The 20,991-nt window shown below is 48.0% G+C and overlaps 3 protein-coding genes across 4 annotated transcripts; 1 reads left to right on the top strand and 2 right to left on the bottom strand.

Moving 5' to 3' along the window:
* Window positions 1–416: 416 nt before the first annotated feature.
* On the top strand, window positions 417–3,594 carry LOC125441861 (NXPE family member 4-like). Its single transcript, XM_048512828.1, has 2 exons — window positions 417–813; window positions 3,074–3,594. The coding sequence occupies exons 1-2, from the start codon at window positions 633–635 to the stop codon at window positions 3,592–3,594; spliced, it is 702 nt and encodes a 233-aa protein (XP_048368785.1). The 5' UTR covers window positions 417–632.
* An 872-nt stretch (window positions 3,595–4,466) lies between these two features.
* On the bottom strand, window positions 4,467–13,518 carry REXO2 (RNA exonuclease 2). Its single transcript, XM_048512829.1, is given in 8 exon segments — window positions 4,467–4,617; window positions 5,698–5,751; window positions 6,667–6,775; window positions 9,055–9,166; window positions 10,394–10,456; window positions 10,458–10,484; window positions 11,363–11,446; window positions 13,373–13,518. Coding segments are annotated over 8 exon segments (705 nt in total). The 5' UTR covers window positions 13,499–13,518; the 3' UTR covers window positions 4,467–4,487.
* A 1,826-nt stretch (window positions 13,519–15,344) lies between these two features.
* Window positions 15,345–20,187, bottom strand: RBM7 (RNA binding motif protein 7). 2 transcript variants are annotated; one of them, XM_048512825.1, is made up of 5 exons: window positions 20,020–20,187; window positions 18,396–18,558; window positions 17,362–17,464; window positions 16,956–17,049; window positions 15,345–16,494 (listed from the first exon to the last, which is right to left on the bottom strand). In XM_048512825.1, exons 1-5 carry the CDS (start codon window positions 20,113–20,115, stop codon window positions 16,117–16,119), a joined length of 834 nt encoding a protein of 277 aa, XP_048368782.1. In that variant the 5' UTR covers window positions 20,116–20,187; the 3' UTR covers window positions 15,345–16,116. The 2 variants fall into 2 exon arrangements, with proteins under 2 accessions (XP_048368782.1, XP_048368783.1); XM_048512826.1 differs by having other exon boundaries at window positions 16,956–17,046; window positions 20,020–20,184.
* Window positions 20,188–20,991: the final 804 nt, after the last annotated feature.

The raw sequence follows: 20,991 nt of genomic DNA, 5'->3' as shown, positions 1-20,991 counted from the left end.
ATTAAAAAAAAGAATCAATATTTTCCAAAGCTACACAAGCAATGGAAATAATTTCTTGAACAATGGGGATGGGCTTATAATTAAATTGCTGTTTGAGCCAACCAGAGAAGTAGAACTGCAATGAAATGTATGTGAATTAGGAAAATAAAAGCAAAATGATTTTAATGAAAAATCTGTATTCTTTTTCTAACATCCATGAATGGCACTTTATTAAAAAACCCGTTTTCCTGGGTTCCATAAAAAGAACACACATACACACACAACTGGGGGTGGGTAGTCTGGTACTAAGTATATGCTCTGAAGGAAAAGAAATAGAGGCTGGAAATCAGTTGGTGGCTGAACAAAAGCTCTTCACAGATGTAGCAAAGTGTGACATGCAGGGCAGACCTTCCATACATTTCTCGGTTTATGAACCACAGTCTGTTGATCACCTTTCCAAACTGCATCCCACTAGTATTTTCTATTTGCAGGGATTTCACCACCAGTACATCCATGGATGGATTCCACAGCCATTTACTTGCACTCTCCAGTCATCTTTCGAAACGCACCTGTCCCAGAATTCTCAGCTGCTTATTGCTTTCTTTCTTTTGCCAGGCAACGGAACAACACCCAGACAGAAATGCACCATTGGGATGAGCTCCCCAACTCCTAGCGGCTTTGTGTGGCGGAGTTGGTGGCACCCGGTTTTCTGCACCACATCCAGGCTCAACACCTTGGATCAGATTAACGCTTGCTTGAAAAAAAAGCTGATTTACTTCATGGGAGACTCGACCGTGCGCCAGTGGATGGAGTACCTCACAAGGAGAGTGAAAAGTAGGTTCTCCTCTAGGCCTTGAGAATGCCCCTTGCTGGCTGCTCAGAGACACAACAGATCTTGCTCCCTTCCCCTGTCATAAGAACATAAGAAATAGCCTGCTGGATCAGACCAGAGTCCATCTAGTCCAGCATTCTGCTACTCGCAATGGCCCACCAGGTGCCTTTGGGAGCTCACATGCAGGATGTGAAAGCAATGGCCTTCTGCTGCTGCTGCTGCTCCTGAGCACCTGGTCTGCTAAGGCATTTGCAATCTGTGATCAAGGAGGATCAAGATTGGTACCCATAGATTGACTTCTCCTCCATAAATCTGTCCAAGCCCTTTTTAAAGCTATCCAGGTTAGTGGCCATCACCACCTCCTGGGGCAGCATATTCCAAACACCAATCACACGTTGTGTGAAGAAGTGTTTCCTTTTATTAGTCCTAATTCTTCCCCCCAGCATTTTCAATGAATGCCCCCCTGGTTCTAGTATTGTGAGAAAGAGAGAAAAAGTTCTCTCTGTCAACATTTTCTACCCCATGCATAATTTTATAGACTTCAATCATATCCCCCCTCAGACGTCTCCTCTCCAAACTAAAGAGTCCCAAACGCTGCAGCCTCTCTTCATAAGGAAGGTGCTCCAATCCTTCAATCATCTTCATTGCCCTTCTCTGCACTTTTTCTATCTCTTCGATATCCTTTTTGAGATGGGGCGACCAGAACTGAACACAGTACTCCAAGTGCTGTCGCGACTACACGTTTATATAAAGCAGCATGATAAACTTGTGCAGTTTTATTATCAACTCCTTTTCCTAATCATCCCCAGCATAGAGTTTGCCTTTTTCACAGCTGCCACATGCATTGAGTTGACATTCCCATGAAACTATCAACTAAGACGCCCAAATCTCTTTCCTGGTCTGTGACTGATAGCACAGACCCCTGTAGCATGTATGTGGAGTTTGGATTTTTTGCCCCTATGTGCATCACTTTACATTTTGCTACATTGAACTGCATTTGCCATTTCTGAGCCCACTCACCTAATTTATCAAGGTCCGCTTGGAGCTCTTCGCAATCCTTTGCGGTTCTCACCACCCTACATAATTTGGTATCATCTGCAAACTTGGCCACCACACTACCCCCCCCTACTGTCAGCAGTCAAGCACTTCCCTCTCAAATGTCGCTGTTCCCTTTGTTCTAAGAAAGTGGATTCTACTGAGTTTGGACTGTGGCTCTTTGGCTACTTGCCCTCTTGTTCAAGCTCCTCTAGCGCCTGCATGGGAATCTCTATGATCAAAGGAGAGGACTTTATCCTAGGAGCAAGGAAAGTGGGCTGTACCAAGCTGGCGCTCAGCGAGGGCTCTCTGTCCTCCAGAATTCCATGCAAGCAGGGATGTAGGAGTGGGGACCACATGGTAACCTCCCATCTCTAGCTCTCCATACTGCAAAGGGACTTTGTGGGCAATGCTGGCAAAATCTCCAAAGCCAAGAGGGTTGTCCGTGGCTGGGCAAACTGGCCCCCTTCTCCCTCACCAGACTTCGTTAAATGAAATAATGTGTGTATTAACCGTAGCAATGATTTAAAACTCGTTCGACTTGAATGATGTATACAAATCCCAGCATTCAGCTGCTCTTGGTGTACAATCTGGAGCTATCTTGCGGCAAAATTTCTATTTGTGCAGGATGGTCAAAAGATGTGCTTACATTGTCCATCACGAAACAGAAAAGCCATGTTCAGTGTGTGCAGCAGCTGTCTCTTCGTGGTCCCAGTTTCAGACACTTGCATCAAATTAAAGCCTATTTTAGACAACAGGTCTTCCTCGTGAAAGACAGTGAGCAGTTGCTTTCCTTGCTAGACCAACAGAGATCTGCCAGTCATGTGCTTAGAAAGTTGGGTCGGTGTTCCCGCTTTCCCTTGTCACCAGTCAAATCCTTATCAGGCAGGCATCTGCTAACCTTTTGACAAGAGACAACCTCCATGACCGCAGGCTGATGTTTTTTGGAGCGCACATAATGCCAGAGTAATGTTGTAGCTACCTCAGTCAGTCTACAGCTGACAAGACCCAGGTCTCGACCTGGCCGCGAAGCTGAGTGGCCCAGGGCTGCAGTCAGCAAACACTGTTATGAGGCATGGTCCTGGCAGCCAAACCATCTGCCCACACACTCATTTTTTCCACAATGGAAAGCATTCCTAGATATCTCACTACCCCATATCATGAATACGGTTATATTTCTCTTAAACTGATATGCATTGATTTGGTGCCTTTCTTTCTTTTTGTTAGCCCTAAAGCTCTTTGACATGCATGTGTTTGGGAAGATCCAGAACCTGTTTGCTGTGGATATGACCAGAAACATTCAGATCCAGTGGAAAAAGCACGGCCATCCCTTCATTGGTTCCAGTATCTACACAGTGAAAGATCACAGGTATGTTCCTCAGGACCTGGACATGGTGGCAGGAGACAGGGACACGGCTGTTGTCATTTCTCTGGGCCAGAACTTCCGGCCCTTCCCCATGGAGCTGTTCCTTCGACGGATGCTGAACGTTCGGGCAGCCATCCAGCACCTCCTCCTGAGGAGCCCGGACACAAAAGTCATCATCAAAGCAGAGACCGTCCAGGAAATTAACATAGACCTGGAGCGATTTGGTGACATCCATGGCTACACCCAACAACTTGCACTGAGGGACATTTTTCGGGATCTCAGAGTGGGTTTTATTGACGCGTGGGACATGAGCATTGCCTGTGCCGTAAATAACGTCCACCCGCCAGAGGAAGTTGTTGCGCATCAACATGTTTCAGTTTGACTTACATTTGTTAAAACGGGAGGGAAAGTGGAGAAAGGCAAAAAAAGAAAGTTTTAGCCCAGAGATGATGAGACCCTAGGGAATTAAATTTAAGCTGGGCTGCCCCCACTCAAAGGAGAACTGGGCTTGCGTCCTCTGAACGGAAAGTCACTCATGCACCCACCCCATGCTGCATGATAAATCTCCGTTGAAATGAAGAGCAAAAGGTATAATATTCAGGTGGAGAAGGAGGGAGAGGCAGGTTACCACTGAAATATAGAGGGTAAAGTTCTGCTAAGGGCACCTAAAATAGATGTATGGCTCTTCTGCTTCTCCCAAAAAGCTGCTCTTACAACTGTCTGTGCCTGATGGTCTTAGCTGAGACAAGCAAGTGGATGCATTGGACAAAAACAAAACAGCTGGATGTCGCATTCCATGGGCCCTTTGGGCGATCCTGCCAATTTCTGACATGTCAAGTCTCAAAAAGGGGAATGACAGTGGGGCTTGCCTCCCTATCTCATTAGGAAAAAATATACTCAGCAGCTCAGCAAACTGCACGCGCGTGGGCGCAAACACACACACACACCCGCTGTCGCAAAGACTGGCCAAAGTGATAAAGGGCACCAAAGAGCAAAATCAGAGGAAGAAACCTCGAGCTGAAAGCAAAGAAGCATCCACTGGAGTTTCACAGAGTGGGCAATTTATTCTGTAGCAAAAGAGCAGGCCCAAGTCCAACCAGAACTGATTCTCCTGCCACAAAAGGTTCTCTCAAAACAAACAACTGAAGGGGCTTCAAGGGCCGCAGCTCAAACACAGAACAACCGTCGATTCTGGGACTTGGTCGTGCTTAATAACTTTGGGGGAGCAGGCAGAAGCCACCTTAAGGAGGCCCAGTGTCCAGGAGGACTGTCAGATCAGCTGGTGGAGTTCTCATTGCCACCGTTCTCCAACAGCTTCCTTTTCTTCTCATCTGTTTTGCTCTTAAAGATGCTGTTTCTGTAGAACTGAAGCTCTTTGATGCTCTCCCGGATGTCATCAAGAGCTCTAAAGAGAATTAGGGAGAGGTTGTATAAATACATGCATGTGTCCATAATTCACTTCCAAGTACTTACACCAGCTAAAAATGGGATCTCAAAGGTGTGTCCGGGCACAATTTGGATCTGAGTATCTGTAAGCCTGGCCTGCTCTATGTCCTTTCCAGTTGAAAGTCCCATTCGGTGGTGTGGCGACAGCCAACCAGCCAGCTGCCTGGGACTACGTTTACTCTGCTGTCCTTTATATTTTCCAGTGTTTTGGGGGGTAGGAAGAAAGTTGAACTGGATTTAGAATTGTAAGTCATAAGGGAAAAGTGAGGTATAAATGTTTTAATACACAGCCTTGGGGGAAACTGGGGATGCTACACTGCAATAAGAATGCCTTCACACTAGCCTCAAATCTGCAGGTTTCTTGGCACCCCAGATGCAACATGCGTAGATTGTCTGCTCTGACTGGCCCCATTCTGCAGGGACCCAGACAGGGAAACCTCATAACTGAACAGGCTGTGGACTGGACTGGGGGCTTTCTGCTTGCAGAGCAGGTGGCCTCCCCAGAACTCCAACGGGGCTTCCTTGGGGTGGACTCTGCATACAGCAGAAGCCAGAGACAGACATGTGTGTCTCTGCTGGGAAAGGTCATTTTTACAACAGTCCAAATCCAGAGAAGTAAGCACAGGAATTTGTTTGCACAATCAAGTCTAGATCACAAAGTGAAAAACAAATCCCCATCTTTTTACCATAGATAAGGATTTTTCTAAAAGAGGCTCTGCAGTATGAACTGGATCTAGCAAACAAAAGCACACTTCCATTTTTCAACAGAAGCATTTCTTGCAGTTAGTCCTGCGTCTCCACACGGTGGTGCATTTGTCAAAGGAGAGGAACCACAGAGGACATAAACCAACCCCTCACACTGTGGCTTTCCTATTTAAAAAAAAAACCACAATTCTCTACAAGGACTCGTGTTCCACGAAGAAACTATTCATACATCTTTACACATTTACACATTTCTTTGAAAAAGCAGTGTTCCTTAGCCTTATGAAAGGAGTCTTGTGCCGAAGGGAAAGCCAGAACACTATCAGGAAAACCTTACCTGTGAGAAGCAGCCTTCTTTGGAGCAAACTCATAATCCTCTGGGAACCACCGTCTGTGCATACACAGAGAATTTCAAATCTATTACTCAAGCCTTAATTATCTGCATTCAATTAAGCGATGAGGGCAGAGGACTGTGGATTTGGAGAAGGCCACACTGCATGGCAGAAACGTCCATTCAGGCCCACAGAACTCCCCCTGCTGCAAAATGTGGCACCCCGAAATTGTAGATTTTCATATGAAAACAAATAAAACATGATTCCATCCTTTGAAGAGTCAGCATTTATTTATTTACTTTACCTGAGAATCTGAACTGCAGAGAAACTTACACAAATATAAGTGAGTGCACAGCAATATAAACTGCATACCTCGAGACGGCAGATTTTGAATCTATTTTGAAAAGTCTCCAGATCTGACCATAGAACATATCCCTCAAAATGACTCCCAAGACCAGAACCGTTGTTGGGCACTCCCTGGTCCGACTTGCAAACTGCTCCAATTTACCAATCGCATTCAGCCGATCTCTGCCCCCCCACCCCTTTCTGCCTCCCCACTTCCATATCCACGATAGACACACAGCATTCAAATGGGCTGCCAAGCCATGAAATGGAGCAAGGAATCACACTCAAAATTATTGCTCTCTGCCACCATTCCAACTGGCAGCAGAGGAAAATTAAAATAGATAACATTATTTTAAAATTTCAGAACTGATGTCACCTGTGCAATTATGTCACTTCTGGGGACTACCTGGAAATGACAGTGATAGCTCTAGGGATTGCTCAAAACCCTATAATAAAGCTATACAGCTTGCAGCGGTCCCTTCAGCAACTGCCAGTGCTTCTGGGGATTCCCTGGAAGTGATGTCATCATGCTGGCGGCACCGCCCCCCCCCCCCCCCACACACACACACGATGTCCTTTTCTCCCCACTGGTTTCCTGGCTCATCCTGGGAAGCCTAGCTGTCACTCACCTGCACAGTTCTTTGATGGTGCTTACATCAATTATTCGATAGTGAAGATGCTTCATGAATTGAGGCATGTGTTTGTCGAGAAACTTCTTGTCCGCATGAACTGAGTTTCCTAAAACACATACAAACACTTCTGGACACCTGCAGTCAGATTGGATGGCAGGAGGCGAAGGTGGAGAAGTCTTGGAATCCTCCTACATATGGACTCTTGGGCTCTGCCAACTATTTTATTTTGCATCTCCATGGAGCTGGTGGCTTCCAAATTCCCTTGACCCAAATTAAATCTCTTGACCAGCTGAGACTATTGATTTGATTTTTAGCCCCTTTTTTATGAACTCGGGCTTGGGATGGCTTACAACATGGTCCACCAATTCAAATGTACGTATATAAACAATGAAAGCCCTCACTAGACAACACAATGGCGCCCCAACACATACAACAGGGAGGCCAGTCATAGAAGAAAAGAAGGGGACAACAAGGAGTAACGGGAGTAGAGCAGGAATTCAACAACAAATAAAGAGGGAAATAAAAAAGAGAAAGGAAAGAGGGATCCTGAATATGAGCCCCTAAAAAGAGCCAAGGACATCAGCCAAGTAAGACCATTTCAACATATTGTCAAAGGCTTTCACGGCCGGAATCACTGAGGTGCTGGGTGGTTTCTGGGCTGTATGGCAGCCACAGATGCAGGCGAAACGTCAGGAGAGAATGCTGCTAGAACACGGCCATACAGCCCAGAAACCACACAGCACCCCAAGACTATCTCAGCTTCCCTATGAGTACAGAGGGGAGGGGGTGGGTCTTGTTGCCATCTGTTTTTATCGACTGGAATGTCTTTATGGATTTCATGTTGTTTTATACTGTTGTACGCTGCCCTGAGCCCTTCGGGGGAGGGTGGGTTATAAGTATAAAGAATAATATATATATATTAAAGTTAAGCAAGAGATGTGATGGCTGGAGGGTTTGGCTGCTGGGGAGGGGCAGTGACTCAGCAACAGCTTTACAGTGTTTGCTTTCGGCAACCTCCTAAACAAATGCTCATTATTGGGTGTGTCTGTGTGAGCAGTATACAGTAACCTTACCATACAATTCCAAAATGGACTTTCTACGCATGTGTTGAGGGACTAGACAAAGACACCCCCCCCCAACCCCGTCTGCCTTCCCCTGTTGCTATTTTTATTGACCCCTGAGCAATCTTGATGAAATCGAATGGGAGAAACTTCTGCAGCTTCTAAGAATATCCTTGTATGCAGATGATATCACCCTAGTTCTTTCAAATCCTACTAGTTCTAGACAAGTACCACCTAGATTGCTGACAGCTACAGTAATATCTGTCCAGGAGATCTCACACAAAAATTTATTCCTGCTTTATTTATGGGAACACCTCCATTCCTATAATGAAGAACTACTACCAACTTCTGAACCTTGGTACACATAGACGGTGGTCCCCAATTTAATTTTACCTGGATTCATTGGGGATGCTTTAAACCCCACTGCTGGGGGTCGCCCATACGTAGGTCATTTGGGTAACAGTTTAATGAGCATAAGTCCTCTTAAAGTTAAAAATAGTATCAAGCAGGAACATAATCTGAGGTAGGCCATTAATCCAGAGAGATATTTAGGGGTTGGACATTAAATCTAAAAATCTTTTTCCAGGAGTGTTACTGCTGTCAAGCCACAGTTCGCTTATAAGAGTATAATCCTCTCACACCCTATATCAGGGCAATCTAATCCTGTAACACAACTTTCCCAAACTTGCTGAGCTAAATTATCACCTATTCCTGCTTTCCATGAATCGCAGCTTTTCTAACCTTGCATACGGCAGAGATTCACAAGGGTTAATTCCACAGACTGGGCCTGCTGCATTTTACTGTCTTTGATCACAACTGCTTAGATTTTTTTCCCCCTTGAAGCCCAAGAATGTGTGTTTGTGCACATGCACGCACACACATGTGTATACTGTCCCCAGCCCAGCCTTGGTTCGAGATACCCCAACTCACGTCACTGATTTTCAGATTAGCTTTGAATGATCTGCATTACTTAGAATCCTTTTTACAATGTTTTTATTTCTATTGGCTTTATTGAGTCATACTTGGAGCACCTATTTTTTCATTCAAGCCACAGCTGCCTTATGGCAAACCTGCAAGATTTTCAAAGCAAAAAAGATTATCTTTCAGTTTTGCCGTCAAGTCTCTGTACAGCACCGGTGGTCTCCCTTGCTGCTTTCCAATCCCGCACTAACCAGAGCCAACCACCACATCTGGTTTCTAAGACGTGATGAGATTAGGTTGGCCGGGACCCTCCAGGTTGGAGCACAGAGATGGTACACCACATGCTGTCAATAAATCAGCACAAACACGTGGGGATTCTTTATGAACGTGCAGAGCTTCTTACCCGCAAGAGGGCAGAGTCCTGGTGGCGTCTGCTGCCGAACAAAGGACAGAAATTCGTACTCCGCTTGGCGTAGAGATATGGTGCTTTCTTTCACTGCCTTCGTAAGGCCTGACTGCAAGAGGGAATCAGCCCGTGTCAGTGCCAAACATTTAAATGCTGCAAGTGACGAAGAGTAAAGAGTCAATGTAACGCATGACAGTCAATGCCCAGTCCGTAAACTGACATGATGGACTCTGGGTTGTTCAAGGGGCAAAATCCTTCCTCAGCCTCTGTAAATGTGCACCCAAATGGAGAAATGAATAAAACCAGGGCAGCCACATAGATATCGGATACTAGGAAGAGCATACTGTCCTCCTCCCCCCAGAGCCGAAAACAATGTTTGCCTACACATACTTCAAAGCCCGCGGGGATCAAAGCAGTGAGCGGCTTTGCCAAATGTTCCAGTTCCTGCCCTTTTGACATCAGCAGAGGGGTTCTATCTGAAGGTTCAGTCTGCATCTCTGATCTGCCTACGGCCACATGCTTCACCCACTCAAACCCCAGCTGATGAACTGGACGACATTTCCACCTACATGGCTCTACAGGCCAATAGGCTCCTCTTTCTTGCTTGTCGGCGAGATGTGAACGTGCGGGTCGCTGCATTAGTTCCGGGCTTATCTTTGACTTCAGCCCGCGCCGACTGTCCCAACCTTTGTGAAGGGTATTAATGGCTCATTCCGTGCCACCATGCAGAATAATGCACTTCTGCACCGTCTTTGCCGCTCTTCAGTTGTGCGGAATAGCAAAATCCACTTGCAAACAGTTGTGAAAGTGGTTTGAAAACGCATTATTTTGCCTGTGCGGAAGGGGCCATAGACTTTGGGGCTTTTATTTTAATTTGTGAAAGGCAGTAGTTAAAGAAAACGCGCCCTTATTCACTATGAACGCCAGGGCTGATGGTCGTGCTGAAAACGACGAAACATTGCACTTTTTGTGTGTGACAATCCTATAAATTAAATACCCCCAAACCCACTAAAATCTGTGCCCTCGCCCTGTCAGAGAGCTGCATTATGTACCGAAGCCCTCTATCCGGGTTGGTGAATTTTTTTGTGTTTCAATTTTTGGGACGTAAAAATCACAGAACAATATTAATATGGATAAAAAGGACTGCTTTTAATCTTTCAAAGGACCCAAAACACAAGAGTTTACGAGCCTTCCTGCGTTGTATTAGCTGAACTGCTCTGCTGAAGTGAGAAGGATAAACATTCACACCCCCACCCCCGCAGCAGCCTTTTAAGGGTCCCAAAGGCCAACCATTTCTCCTAGCAGGGCCACAAGAAGCCACAGCAATCAGCATTACCTTCCTATGATGTTTCTTTGTACCAAAGTCCGACATGCAGTCCCAAAGCAAGCCCATCCTACCGGCTTTGTTTCATTCCAAAGTCGGGACCCTGCCTGAGAGGAAGCGTTTGTTGTTAGAATCAAGGCCCTAAGGCAGAGGAACTGCAACTTTACTTTACCATTAAGCAATCCCTTGACAGCCCCTTTCCCCTGCGTGCAAAGGAATATTTTGAAGTGATTTTGAGCATGCAGTGTCCTCTGTGGAGGCGGTCCAAGTCTCTCGTAACCTAACTGTCCAACCGCATGCAGTCCGTGTTTTAGGGATTCCTCACTCTAACTGGAATGGAAGAGTTTATTCAGTTAACCGCAGATGTGTTTCCACACTCCTACATTCCTGCTGGGTGACCCTGGGCTAGTCACAGTTTTCTCTGAATCCCTTTCTAGGACTCCACTCTACTCTCACAAGGTGTCATTGTGGGGAGAGCGTGTTTGCGCCCGCGTTCCTCGTTCCCTTACTGGAGAGAAAGGCGGGATGTAAATCCAAAACTCTTCAAAAAACAACAACCTTCTTCTCTTCTGTCACTGAGGTTTTCTGGCTCAGGAGCAGAGGGAGGAAAGGGGTCTGTGCTGTCAGAAGGCAGGGGGCCCATTGCAAGTGACAGCAACAACTACTGCCCTGTGCTAGCCAGCTATTCTGCAAACCTCTCAACAAGCCAGAGCTCTTAGAAGCGGTAATTCCTCCCAAGTTGGCGAACGTTCAACAGGGCAGGGGGGAGCTTTTCATCTTTTTCCCGTCCATCCTGGTCCTTCCATTCCGTCCATCCTCATGTCCCATCTGCCGCACCGCTGCCATACCATTGCTGTTCCACGTCCCAACTGATGGTATTCCGCACCCATCCCGTTCCAGCATCCATTCAGTCCCATTCAAAACACCCAAGGGGCATGCTCGTCCTTTGTTTGGCTGGCCCCCATCCAAAACATCACCTACTTCAGCCAAGACATTCAAGTCAGAATCGGTGATGAGGCAGGCCATCTCAATTATCTGGTCTTTCTCGATGTCCAAACCAGTCATCTGTAGCAGAGATAGAAAGTTAACAAGTGCAAGAGGTCAGGGAATCTGCTGGAAAGCATGACCTGCAGCTCCTGTAAGCAATGGCAATCAATCCAGGTGGGAAAGCCCCCCAAAGTATTACAAGCCCCTCCCAAACTGCTCAGAAATTAATGCAAAGAAGCAGCCCTCAAGACCAGTTTCATTTTTGGGGAAAGCGCAGGTGTCAACTACAGAGTGCAACATTTGTGGACCCCATAATCCTAAAACTGCGGGTGGCACGTCAGCCTCGAGCCTGTGGATCCTGGGAGTATCCACAGGTTAAGCCAAGGGTGATGCTTCTACGGGACACTGTGACGGCTGGCAACATCCACAAAGTGGGCCAAGGGTATGCCCCAAAATTTACCAATAGCTACAAGTGAAGAAAGGTCAAAAAGCTTCAGGGTTCAGAGGAAGTATACCCTCAACTTCCAGGTAGCAGGGCTGGGCAACAAGACATGGCCACCTCCACCATGGTTCACATTTCCTCTGCTCGAGCTGTTTTAACAAGTCAACATGCAGCCTTACCCTTGGCTAAGTTTAACATTATGCCATCTGATATTCTTTATGGAGGGTATCAAAATGCAGCCTATTCAGAAAGCCATTACCCTTGCAAGGTGAGCTACACTGAAAATATCCAGCATGTTTTTACTCCACTGTCTTTTTTATCTCAAGGTCTAAGCAAAGTATAACAAGACTCCCGGATTCTTCTAAGTTGACAATTCTTTTGAATAACTTCAATCCATTCTTTTCAATAACTCCAAATTTCTGCATGAAGTCAAAATGCATCATGATAAGAACGGGAGATAAAATGTGTTCCTTTTAAATTTGTGACTGTAAAAAGCAGCCCATTCCTATTTTGAAATCTTAAATTATTCACTGCTCTAGGCTCTCCTCAAGGGGCCAAATGCTGCCAGAACGCATGCACTAAAACATCCTGCCGTTCAGTAGGATCTTTAAGGTCTCACAGGAAGACCACTGTAACAATCCTGTTCCCTGCGCCAGACCACAGCCACATTCATGCCCCCTTTAAGTAGACAGTGGTTGGGCCATGGCAGGGCTTGAACTCTAGCCCTGATCCCAGACCTGTGCTTTCATCCATGCGTCGGGCCCCCCGCCACTGGAGAGAGACCCTCGGCCCCCAAAGAAACCCCCACAAATGTTCCTGTAAAGCCCTGAACCCCAAGCCCCCCTGCAGTCGGTGCTGTTCCAGCCATTTGCCCAAGCCACTGAAGCCCCAGCCTCCCCAGTTCCTGGGCAGCCCCTAAGTGCGGGGCGCCTCCCCACCAGCCCCCCCCCCCCGGTTGGCATCTTTTGGCATCTCCAGCCACTTGCCCAAGTCACCTCCACCTGACACACTCCATCCTCGCCGTCTGCTCCACACAATATTTTGCACGAGGGGGTCCCACCCCACAACCGCCCCTGCACAGGATGCCAGTTCTCTTCCAGCAAGGCTGCACCAAGTCACAGACTTGCCAAGATGAATAGAGGGGCGGCAACTCCCCTGTGCTGTATTATGGGATGGAACTGGGGTTACCAACTCCAGGCTGGGAGATTCCTGGAGACAAGAAGGGTGGAAGTTTGCGGAGGGGCCTCAGTGGGGACTGATGACATAGAGACCCCCCTCCCCTTGTGCAGGGGAGCTGATCTCTGGGAGACCTCAATCCCCCGCCTGGAGGTTGGCAACCCTCCATGAAGCCCATCCTCGCATTTGGCCGAGGCAGGCAAGCCTCCCGGGATGCATTATGCGCCCCCCGCCCAACAACACCCTCCATAGTACACGTGTCTGCTCAGCTGAGCCTATGGCTTGAGGCGGCGCCAGCCCTGCACACGTGTCCCTCCGACGGGGTGGTGCTGCCTTCAGCGTACACGTGTCTGCGGCCGGCTCTCGTGGGCGGGGCGCCTCCTCACCTCCAGGTCCACCCAGACCATCCTCTGCCCCATCGCGCCGGCCTCCGCCATGGCCGCCCCTCCGGCCCCTGAGAGCCGCCGCCGCCCCAGCAGCTGCGCCCACCGCCAGGCCCCGCCGCCGCGCATCGCCCGCACACTACAACTCCCAAGAGGCATCGCGGCCAGACTCCGACCCCGCCCCGAGGCCTGCTGGGAGGCGTAACTCGCGGGGCGGGGGAACGGCGCTTCAAGCAGCCGCGGCGCATGCTGGGAGCTGTAGTCTCTTTTGAACAGCTGCCCTGATCGGAAAGGGGCCCCTCACCATTGTGCTGCCAACCTCCAGGTAGAACCTGGAGATCTCTCAGAATCACAAAGGGCCGCCAGAGGACCAGCAGGAAGAGACCTCAGATGGGTGTATTAATGCCATAAGCCGTGGTGCGAACCTATGGCACTCCAGATGTCCATGGACTACAATTCCCATCAGCCCCTGCCACCATGCTGGCAGGGGCTGATGGGAGTTGTAGTCCAGGAGCATCTGGAGTGCCACAGGTTCGCCACCACACCACTGTCATAATGTCTTCTCTCTGTACCTGCCATTTGCTCCAGGAGGACTGATCTGTATGTATAAGGTTGCCAAATGCAGGTTGAGAAATTCCTGGAGGTTTGGGAGTGAATCCCGGGGAAGGTGGGGTTTGGGGGAGGGGTCCAATGCCATGCAGCCCACCCGCCAGAGCAGCTATTTCTTCCAGTGTGCTGATCTTTATTCTGATGGTGACGAGTAATAACCAGAGGTCTCCAAGGGCTATCTAACTTTATTCAGAAATGTTCAAGATAGATTTGTAGAGAATATTTGGAGGGAGACACTGCGGCATTCCATTTTGCTGAGGCTCCTTCCCTTCCCTTCCCTCCCCAAACCCCCTCCTCAGGATCCGCCCCCAAAATTGAGGGGTTCCCCAACCCGGAGCTGGCAAATGTCAGCCAGCCTCTCTTTCAAATTTCCTCATTGGCCATTGCAAGGGTTCATGTTTTCCCTTTGCAATCTGAAGCAGGCAGGAGGGAACCAAGATTCGGTGAGCTAGAGGAGGAGCTGGAACCGGGCAGCATCTTCAAAAGCTGTACTCAGAAGCTCACAAGCAAATCATACCCTTGGACAGAGAAAGAGCAGAGAAGAGACCACGCTCTACACCTTACTTCAAGGAAGTCCCATGGAAGCTGACTAGATGACCTCAGTCATCTCTCTGAGCCTTCTGAACGTCCTCCGCTTTGTTGTAAGATCAGAATGGAGGGAAAACGCCCCTATGCCTCCCCTGCAGAAAAGCAGGAATGAAAACCAGATAAATAAGTGGTTCTTTCTTTGTTTTTATTCTTGTAAACTCTGGTTTCCCCTAAATGGGGCCTCAAAATGGCTTACACTGTTCTTCTGCCCTCTATTTATAATCATCACAACAACTCTGTGAGGTAGGTTAGGCTGAGAGCAGTATTCCCAGGTTACGCAGCAGGCTTTCATGGCAGAAGTGGGGATCTGAACCTGGCATCCCGTATGGCAATCCCACACTCTAACCACTACACCGAGCTGGCTGCAATCCAGGAAATTTAGAACCCTGGTTCGGGGATGAAAAGCAAACTGCTGTTTGTTAAGCTGCGCCCAATTCCAAACCTATAAAACATAAACAAAAGAAAGCATTCCTAAATGGACAAACCCCAGGACAAGCAGGGCTAGAAAGGAATCAGCCCCCAGAAATGCTGGTCTCCACCCTCTAGTTAAGGGTTAGGGCTGATGGGAATTGTAGTCCATGAACATCTGGAGCACCATAGGCTGGCCACCCCTGCAGTTGTACCAGATTAGATATCAGTTCTGAAGTCAGGATGTCGTGGAGTATGTAAACAGCAAAGGACTTGGAAGCCCCGCCCCACGCATTTCGAGATGAAGGAAGATGCCATAAAATTATTACCACCTGTCTCCTTGGCATGAAATAAAGATTGCATTTCTTCGTTTTGTCATACAAACAGGTTCTTTTTATTTTAAATATAGAAAAGGGGCACACAGAGGGATGCAATCATTTCCTGAGATATTTTAAAACCATTTACACTAGTGGGAAACATCTTGTGGGGATACTGCAGGCTCGTTTAATTTCAAAGTCAAGAGACTTCCGACAAAGCGGCTGGAAAAAATTAACACCTCCCGTCGGACAGATTATCCAGCCATCCAATGAAGTTGCTCCTTTCACCTCTCTGAGCAAGCTGAATGTTTCTTTAATACAGTAAATGTTCAACAGCAACGTTTTCTTCCAGCAGCAAAACACTGTCTACAACATTTCAACAGGCCACAGAACATCTTGCTCCGTGGATCTGTCACAGAATTTCTACCCACACCACCAAAGATACACGCCCTGTGTGCAGGCTACAAGAAAATACCAAAATCAATTCGAAAATGTAACCACCCTGGCAGAGTTTTCTTTTCATATAAAACTACAATGATTCTTTTCTCTCTTTTAAAAATTTGTCTCCTTTTAAAGCACACTTTTCTCTTGCCTCAACCCCAAGGGGAAGGTTAATACAATGGTAACAAAGCCCCACCCACCCCTCGGAACCATACTGCAGGTGACAATTATTTTTAAAAATGATTTTTAAAAGGTAACTCCTGAAGTTACTGTCTACAAGCCTTCTGTAAAAAAACAAACACTCCTCATCCCCCACTTCTGAAAAGGAAATAAGAACTTAAACTTTCCCAAGTGCTGTTATTTAAAACCCACTCGGAATACTGGTTAGTAGCGGGAGTGCCACTTGCTCTCCTTGGAGCTCTCCCTGCGGCTGTCATAGTCGTGACTCCAGCCTCCATAGTTCCTGTCGTCATGGCAATACTCATCCCGAGTGCTCCTGAAATGATGCTCGGAGCCACAGTCGCTGGCCCGCTGATGCTCTCGGCCGTAATGCCAGCTGTCGGACTGATAGGGATGGGAACCGACCCGGGTCTTGCGCTGTGCCGACACCCCCTCTGGGCGCCACTGCTTTTGGGAGGCTGACGACTGGCTGTAAGAATAACTCTGCTGGTGCCCAGGTGAAGCGAAGCCTGATGGCTCCGAATGAGGAGAGCCGTGCCTTCCGCTGTACTGGGGCTGCTGCTGCCACAAAGCACTATTCATCTGGAAGAAGAAGAAGAGTTTGGATTTATATCCCCCCTTTCTCTCCTGTAGGGAGACTCAAAGGGGCTGACAATTTCCTTTGATTGATTGATTAGATTTGTATATATTTGCATACCACCCTCCCCCCTCACAACAAATACCCTCTGACTCGCCCAAGGTCAGCTGGTATGTGTTGGAGTGCACAAGTTAATTTGGTTCACCAGATAAGCCTCCACATCAAAAGTGGAAATGGCCATGATGCCGATCCCTCTCCACACAGTAGCTGTCATGACCAGCATGGCTGAGTGAGGCTACTGCTAATCTCTTGTTTTAAATTGACAGGCCCCAGGAATGCCAGGAACCACAGCTGCCCTGCATCCTTCAACACCAGCTTTTCCAGTTTCTGCTGCTCCAAAGAACTGTTGCCCCAAAGCCACCCAGATGCTAATTTAACCATTCATGTAATCACAAAGAGGTCTCACCACTGCTTGCCTCTGGAGGTTATCGGGAGATGAGAAGGACCTCTGCATCGCTGGCAACCCTGCTGGCATGCTCTCCACAGTCCTCTCGTACCTGCTGAGCAAAGGCCACAAATGAGTTTTGTGGGAGTCTCCAAGGGCACCCAGGCAGGTTTCTGGCACACAGTGAGCAGTCAGCTTTGCCCATCTGAGCCATGCATGTCCGGAAAGTTAAATCTGGCGGCACGTGTCAGACTGAGCGTTTGCAAAAGCATTTTTATCAGTGGAAGAAGAGCTGCCAATTCCCCTCTCTCACCACAGACCACACATTGCTCCTACACTGCTCCTGACAATCCACTGGCACCCAGGAACTACATTTCAGGAGGCTCATATGGGTAGCAGCAAGGCTTAGGACACCACGGAAACCTACCTGTTACAACCAGGCGTCAATTGCGGTGTGCCAGAAGGGCTTCCGTTAACAGACCCATGCTGAGAATAAGGCGAACCACCGTCTTGAGAGGCGTGACTACTCCCTAAAGATGAAGGACATTGGTTAAAAAACAACTCAAACAACATCCTTGCGCCCCGATGAAGGGAATGCAAGAAAAGAGGTTGACAGAAATCAGGGCACATCACTTATTGGCCTCAGAGTCTCACAGCAGAAAACCACTAAAGCACACCAACGGCGTTCCAAAACAAGTGCGCAACCTCCTGGAATACCCAGCGGGGACGATGCAATCGAGATGCAACACTGCGAGACAGGAAACCCAGCAGCTAATTGCAATCGGGCACCAGAGAAATGAGGTCTCAGATGAAAAGTCTAATATTCCCTTGCAAACAGTCTAAACAATCCCAACGCAGCAAGAACAAGAGCGTTGCAAACAGAGGATATCTGGCCATTTGCAGGGAATTACTCGTGTCCTCAGTGCAAACCACGGCTCAGCCCCAGAACCGGCTTAAGCACAGAGGCTCAGTTCAGAAACCAGTACAGTAACACAGAATGGTTCTGGCCATGAGCAGAGTGCGCTACTTGACCATCAGGGAATTTCAGAAACGTATTCTGTGCAGCTTCTAAGTAAACAGGACGGGACTGCCTTCCCAAAACAGGCTGTTTTGGCAAACAATTTAAAAGCAGCTTCTCCTGAAAGGCATTTCGGCACATTCACACAGTTTGTATGAGCTACTTATAGGTTCCGTGATGCTTCAATCAGCACAATCTGGTTTTATTTAGGACCATTTGGTTACCAGCAGTCCTAAGTTGAAAGTTTATATTTTGGTTTTATGTCTTCAGTGTATTTCATCTGAGCTTTATCTATGTTTGTAAGCCAACCTGAGCTGTGTAAGGAGGATAGGTAGCTGATCAATGTTTTCTATAAATAAATAAAATTTTGCACAGACAACACACAGGCCTGAATGTCAAACATAAAACAAGTTTGCCTTCTGCTTTGAATATTTCACAGGTACCTGATCGGAACTGAATTTTCAGAGGTCTCCCGAAAAGTTTGATCCCGGTCAGTAGATTCATGCCATAGGGGACAGATTCTTCATGTTTGAAATTCACAAACGCGAACAGCTTTTGTTTCCCATCCCTGTCTTTCGGGATCTTTACTTTAATGACTGGGCCTGCCTGCCAATCAAGGAAGAAAACAAAACTTTTTAAAAAGGGAGTTTATTTAGCTACACAATCCCGTGTTGAAAAGGAATACCATCTGCTCACAACATTGGCAGATCGTCGCAGTGTAAATGTATTTTCACCAGCCGCCTGCTCAATCTTTGGCATTTTCTTGGGATTTTATGAAGCTTCTCCCCAAAAACCTAGAAAAACCAGCCCCACCCTCACCAGCCTTAACAGACAACATAGATATACGGGAATCACCTGAGGCCGACCCAGGGAGGACAAAAAAACCCCATGCCCTCAAGTGAACCTTAAAACAATGCCTGAAAGCAGAAGGAAGTTCAGCTTAATCTATCTCGCAGGGTTGTTGTAAAAAAGAGCACAGAAAAGATCAAAAACATATTGGTTACGGGCACAAAGACTAACACATATTGAAAATCTCCTCCTACTGTTGTCATGCACTCCACCCCAAAAAGGGGGGAACCTGTCAGGTACCATCACTTCATGCACCCCAATTTCAACAACCAAAAGGGGATCCAAGTGTTCAAAGAGTGAGGTCAGCCTGACCACTCTGCTGCTTGCCAACTTGGGTCTTCCACAGTATCCTGATAGGCCGTAACAAGGGGGGTGGGAGCCAAGGGGGAAATCCTCTGACACTGAAGAAGAGAGGAACCAGGAAGCAGAGGGGAAGCCAAGTTCAGGCTGCTGATCCTGGAGCGACCTGGGGCTACTTATTCATTCTCAGTCTAACCTACTCAGCAGGGTTATTGTGAGGATAAACTCGGAGAGGAACCCCAGGGGACCTTGTGATCCACTGATGGAAAGAAGGGACACAAATGCAAAACAAAGGCATCACGAATTGACCTAGCAAAATAGTAGTCGCTTGGTGGACTGGTTAGTGTCAGGCCAGGATCTGGAAAAACCAGGTTCAAGTCCCCACTCTGGCATGGAAGCTCGCTGGGAGACCTTGGGCTGGTTACACACTCCCCGCTCAATCTACCTCACAGGGTTGTTGGGAAGATAATGGAGCAGACAATGATGTGAGCTGCTCTGGGCACCCGTCGAGCAGAATGGGAGGATATCATTAAAGCAAAATAAACAACATGAAAATACAGAGTAACCAAGCGAGCACATGACGAAAAGAGAAGTCCTGCCGACTCTGGCTGGCCCCTCTCGCCTAGCAGCCCACCGACGCCAATGGGGCATGAAGGACGCAGCCACCCTCCGTCGTCTGTACAAGAGTACAGGTAGGCTGCCTCTGTCCAAAGAGGATCCATTTAGAGAAGCAAAAGGCGCAAGCCAACTTTCTCGGTTGGTCTCCCAGCCCTGGGCATTCAAAGGTAGACTGCCCCCAAGCCCGGAGGCTCTCAGCCAGCTCACACAGCGCCCTCCCACCCCTTGGACAGAGTCACCCCTTGCAGCAGGGAGTTAAGCAGGCTTTCTCGGTCCTTGCGTGCAGGACACCGGTTGTACCTGGTGGAAGAGCTCGAAGAGCAGCTCCTCCGTGACGCGAGGGTCCAGGTTGCCCACGAAGAGGGTCCGGTCCGCCTCGGCCGCCGCAGCTCCCATCGCCTCCACTCGCCAGTGGGCTCACTGCGCCTGCGCAGCGGAGCGGACGGGGGCTGTCGGGCCTCTTTGTGCCCTCACACGTCCGTAAGCGCACGCGCCGATCGTTCACCGCGACGCGCATGCGCATATGCCCTCCCTGCTCTCCCCATATCTTCACTCGTTCAACTGCGCAAGCGCATCCTCAGGAGCGCCTACGGTGTCCCGTTGGTCTCGCCCCAGAAGCGTGGAGTTACGCGAGAGAGCGAATTAGTATTTTCCCCGGGTTTTTTTTTCCTCCGTGATTTTGTTAGAGAATGGACTTTTGCAGTGCCTTTTCTGGCCCAGATACCTGAATTCAGTTGCAACCAAAAGGAACAGAGAGCAAGAAGTGTTTAAATACACCTGTCCTTGTGGCTTCTTAATTGTTCCCAAGCAAAGTGCCGACAAGTCCCATGTACGCACCTTTCATTCAGTTTCCTTTCTACCCATCATCATCATCATCTGCTTGTTGGAATGTACCCACAGTGGTTGTGTGAGAGTCCCTGATCTCCCAGAAGCAAGACTGGTGACTCGGGCAGAGTTGCTACAGAGAACCTCCTTGGGTAACAGGCTGTTGTTTCTCTGCTAGATTCTGAGCAAGTGCTCCAATCTTACAACCGATATGTAGGGGAAGCAAAAATTCCTTCCTGCCCCCAAAGCCAATCCTAATCAGAAATGGACCTTGCAACAACAGTCACTCATGCAAAGCGAGAGTGGGCTGACGGTCCCCATTCCACTTGTGGTTTATTGTATTGTATTGTTAGATTTGTATACTGCCCTCTCACGAAGGGCTCAGGGCGGTGAACAGCAGCAAACATCAGTAACCTAACATCAAGCAACAAAACAATAAACATAGCA

Source organism: Sphaerodactylus townsendi, linkage group LG12 (genome assembly GCF_021028975.2).
Source record: "Sphaerodactylus townsendi isolate TG3544 linkage group LG12, MPM_Stown_v2.3, whole genome shotgun sequence".
In the NCBI taxonomy this organism is placed as follows: domain Eukaryota; kingdom Metazoa; phylum Chordata; class Lepidosauria; order Squamata; family Sphaerodactylidae; genus Sphaerodactylus; species Sphaerodactylus townsendi.
The sequence above is the reverse complement of the archived record's forward strand: the minus strand, read 5'-3'. Positions and strand labels throughout refer to the sequence as shown.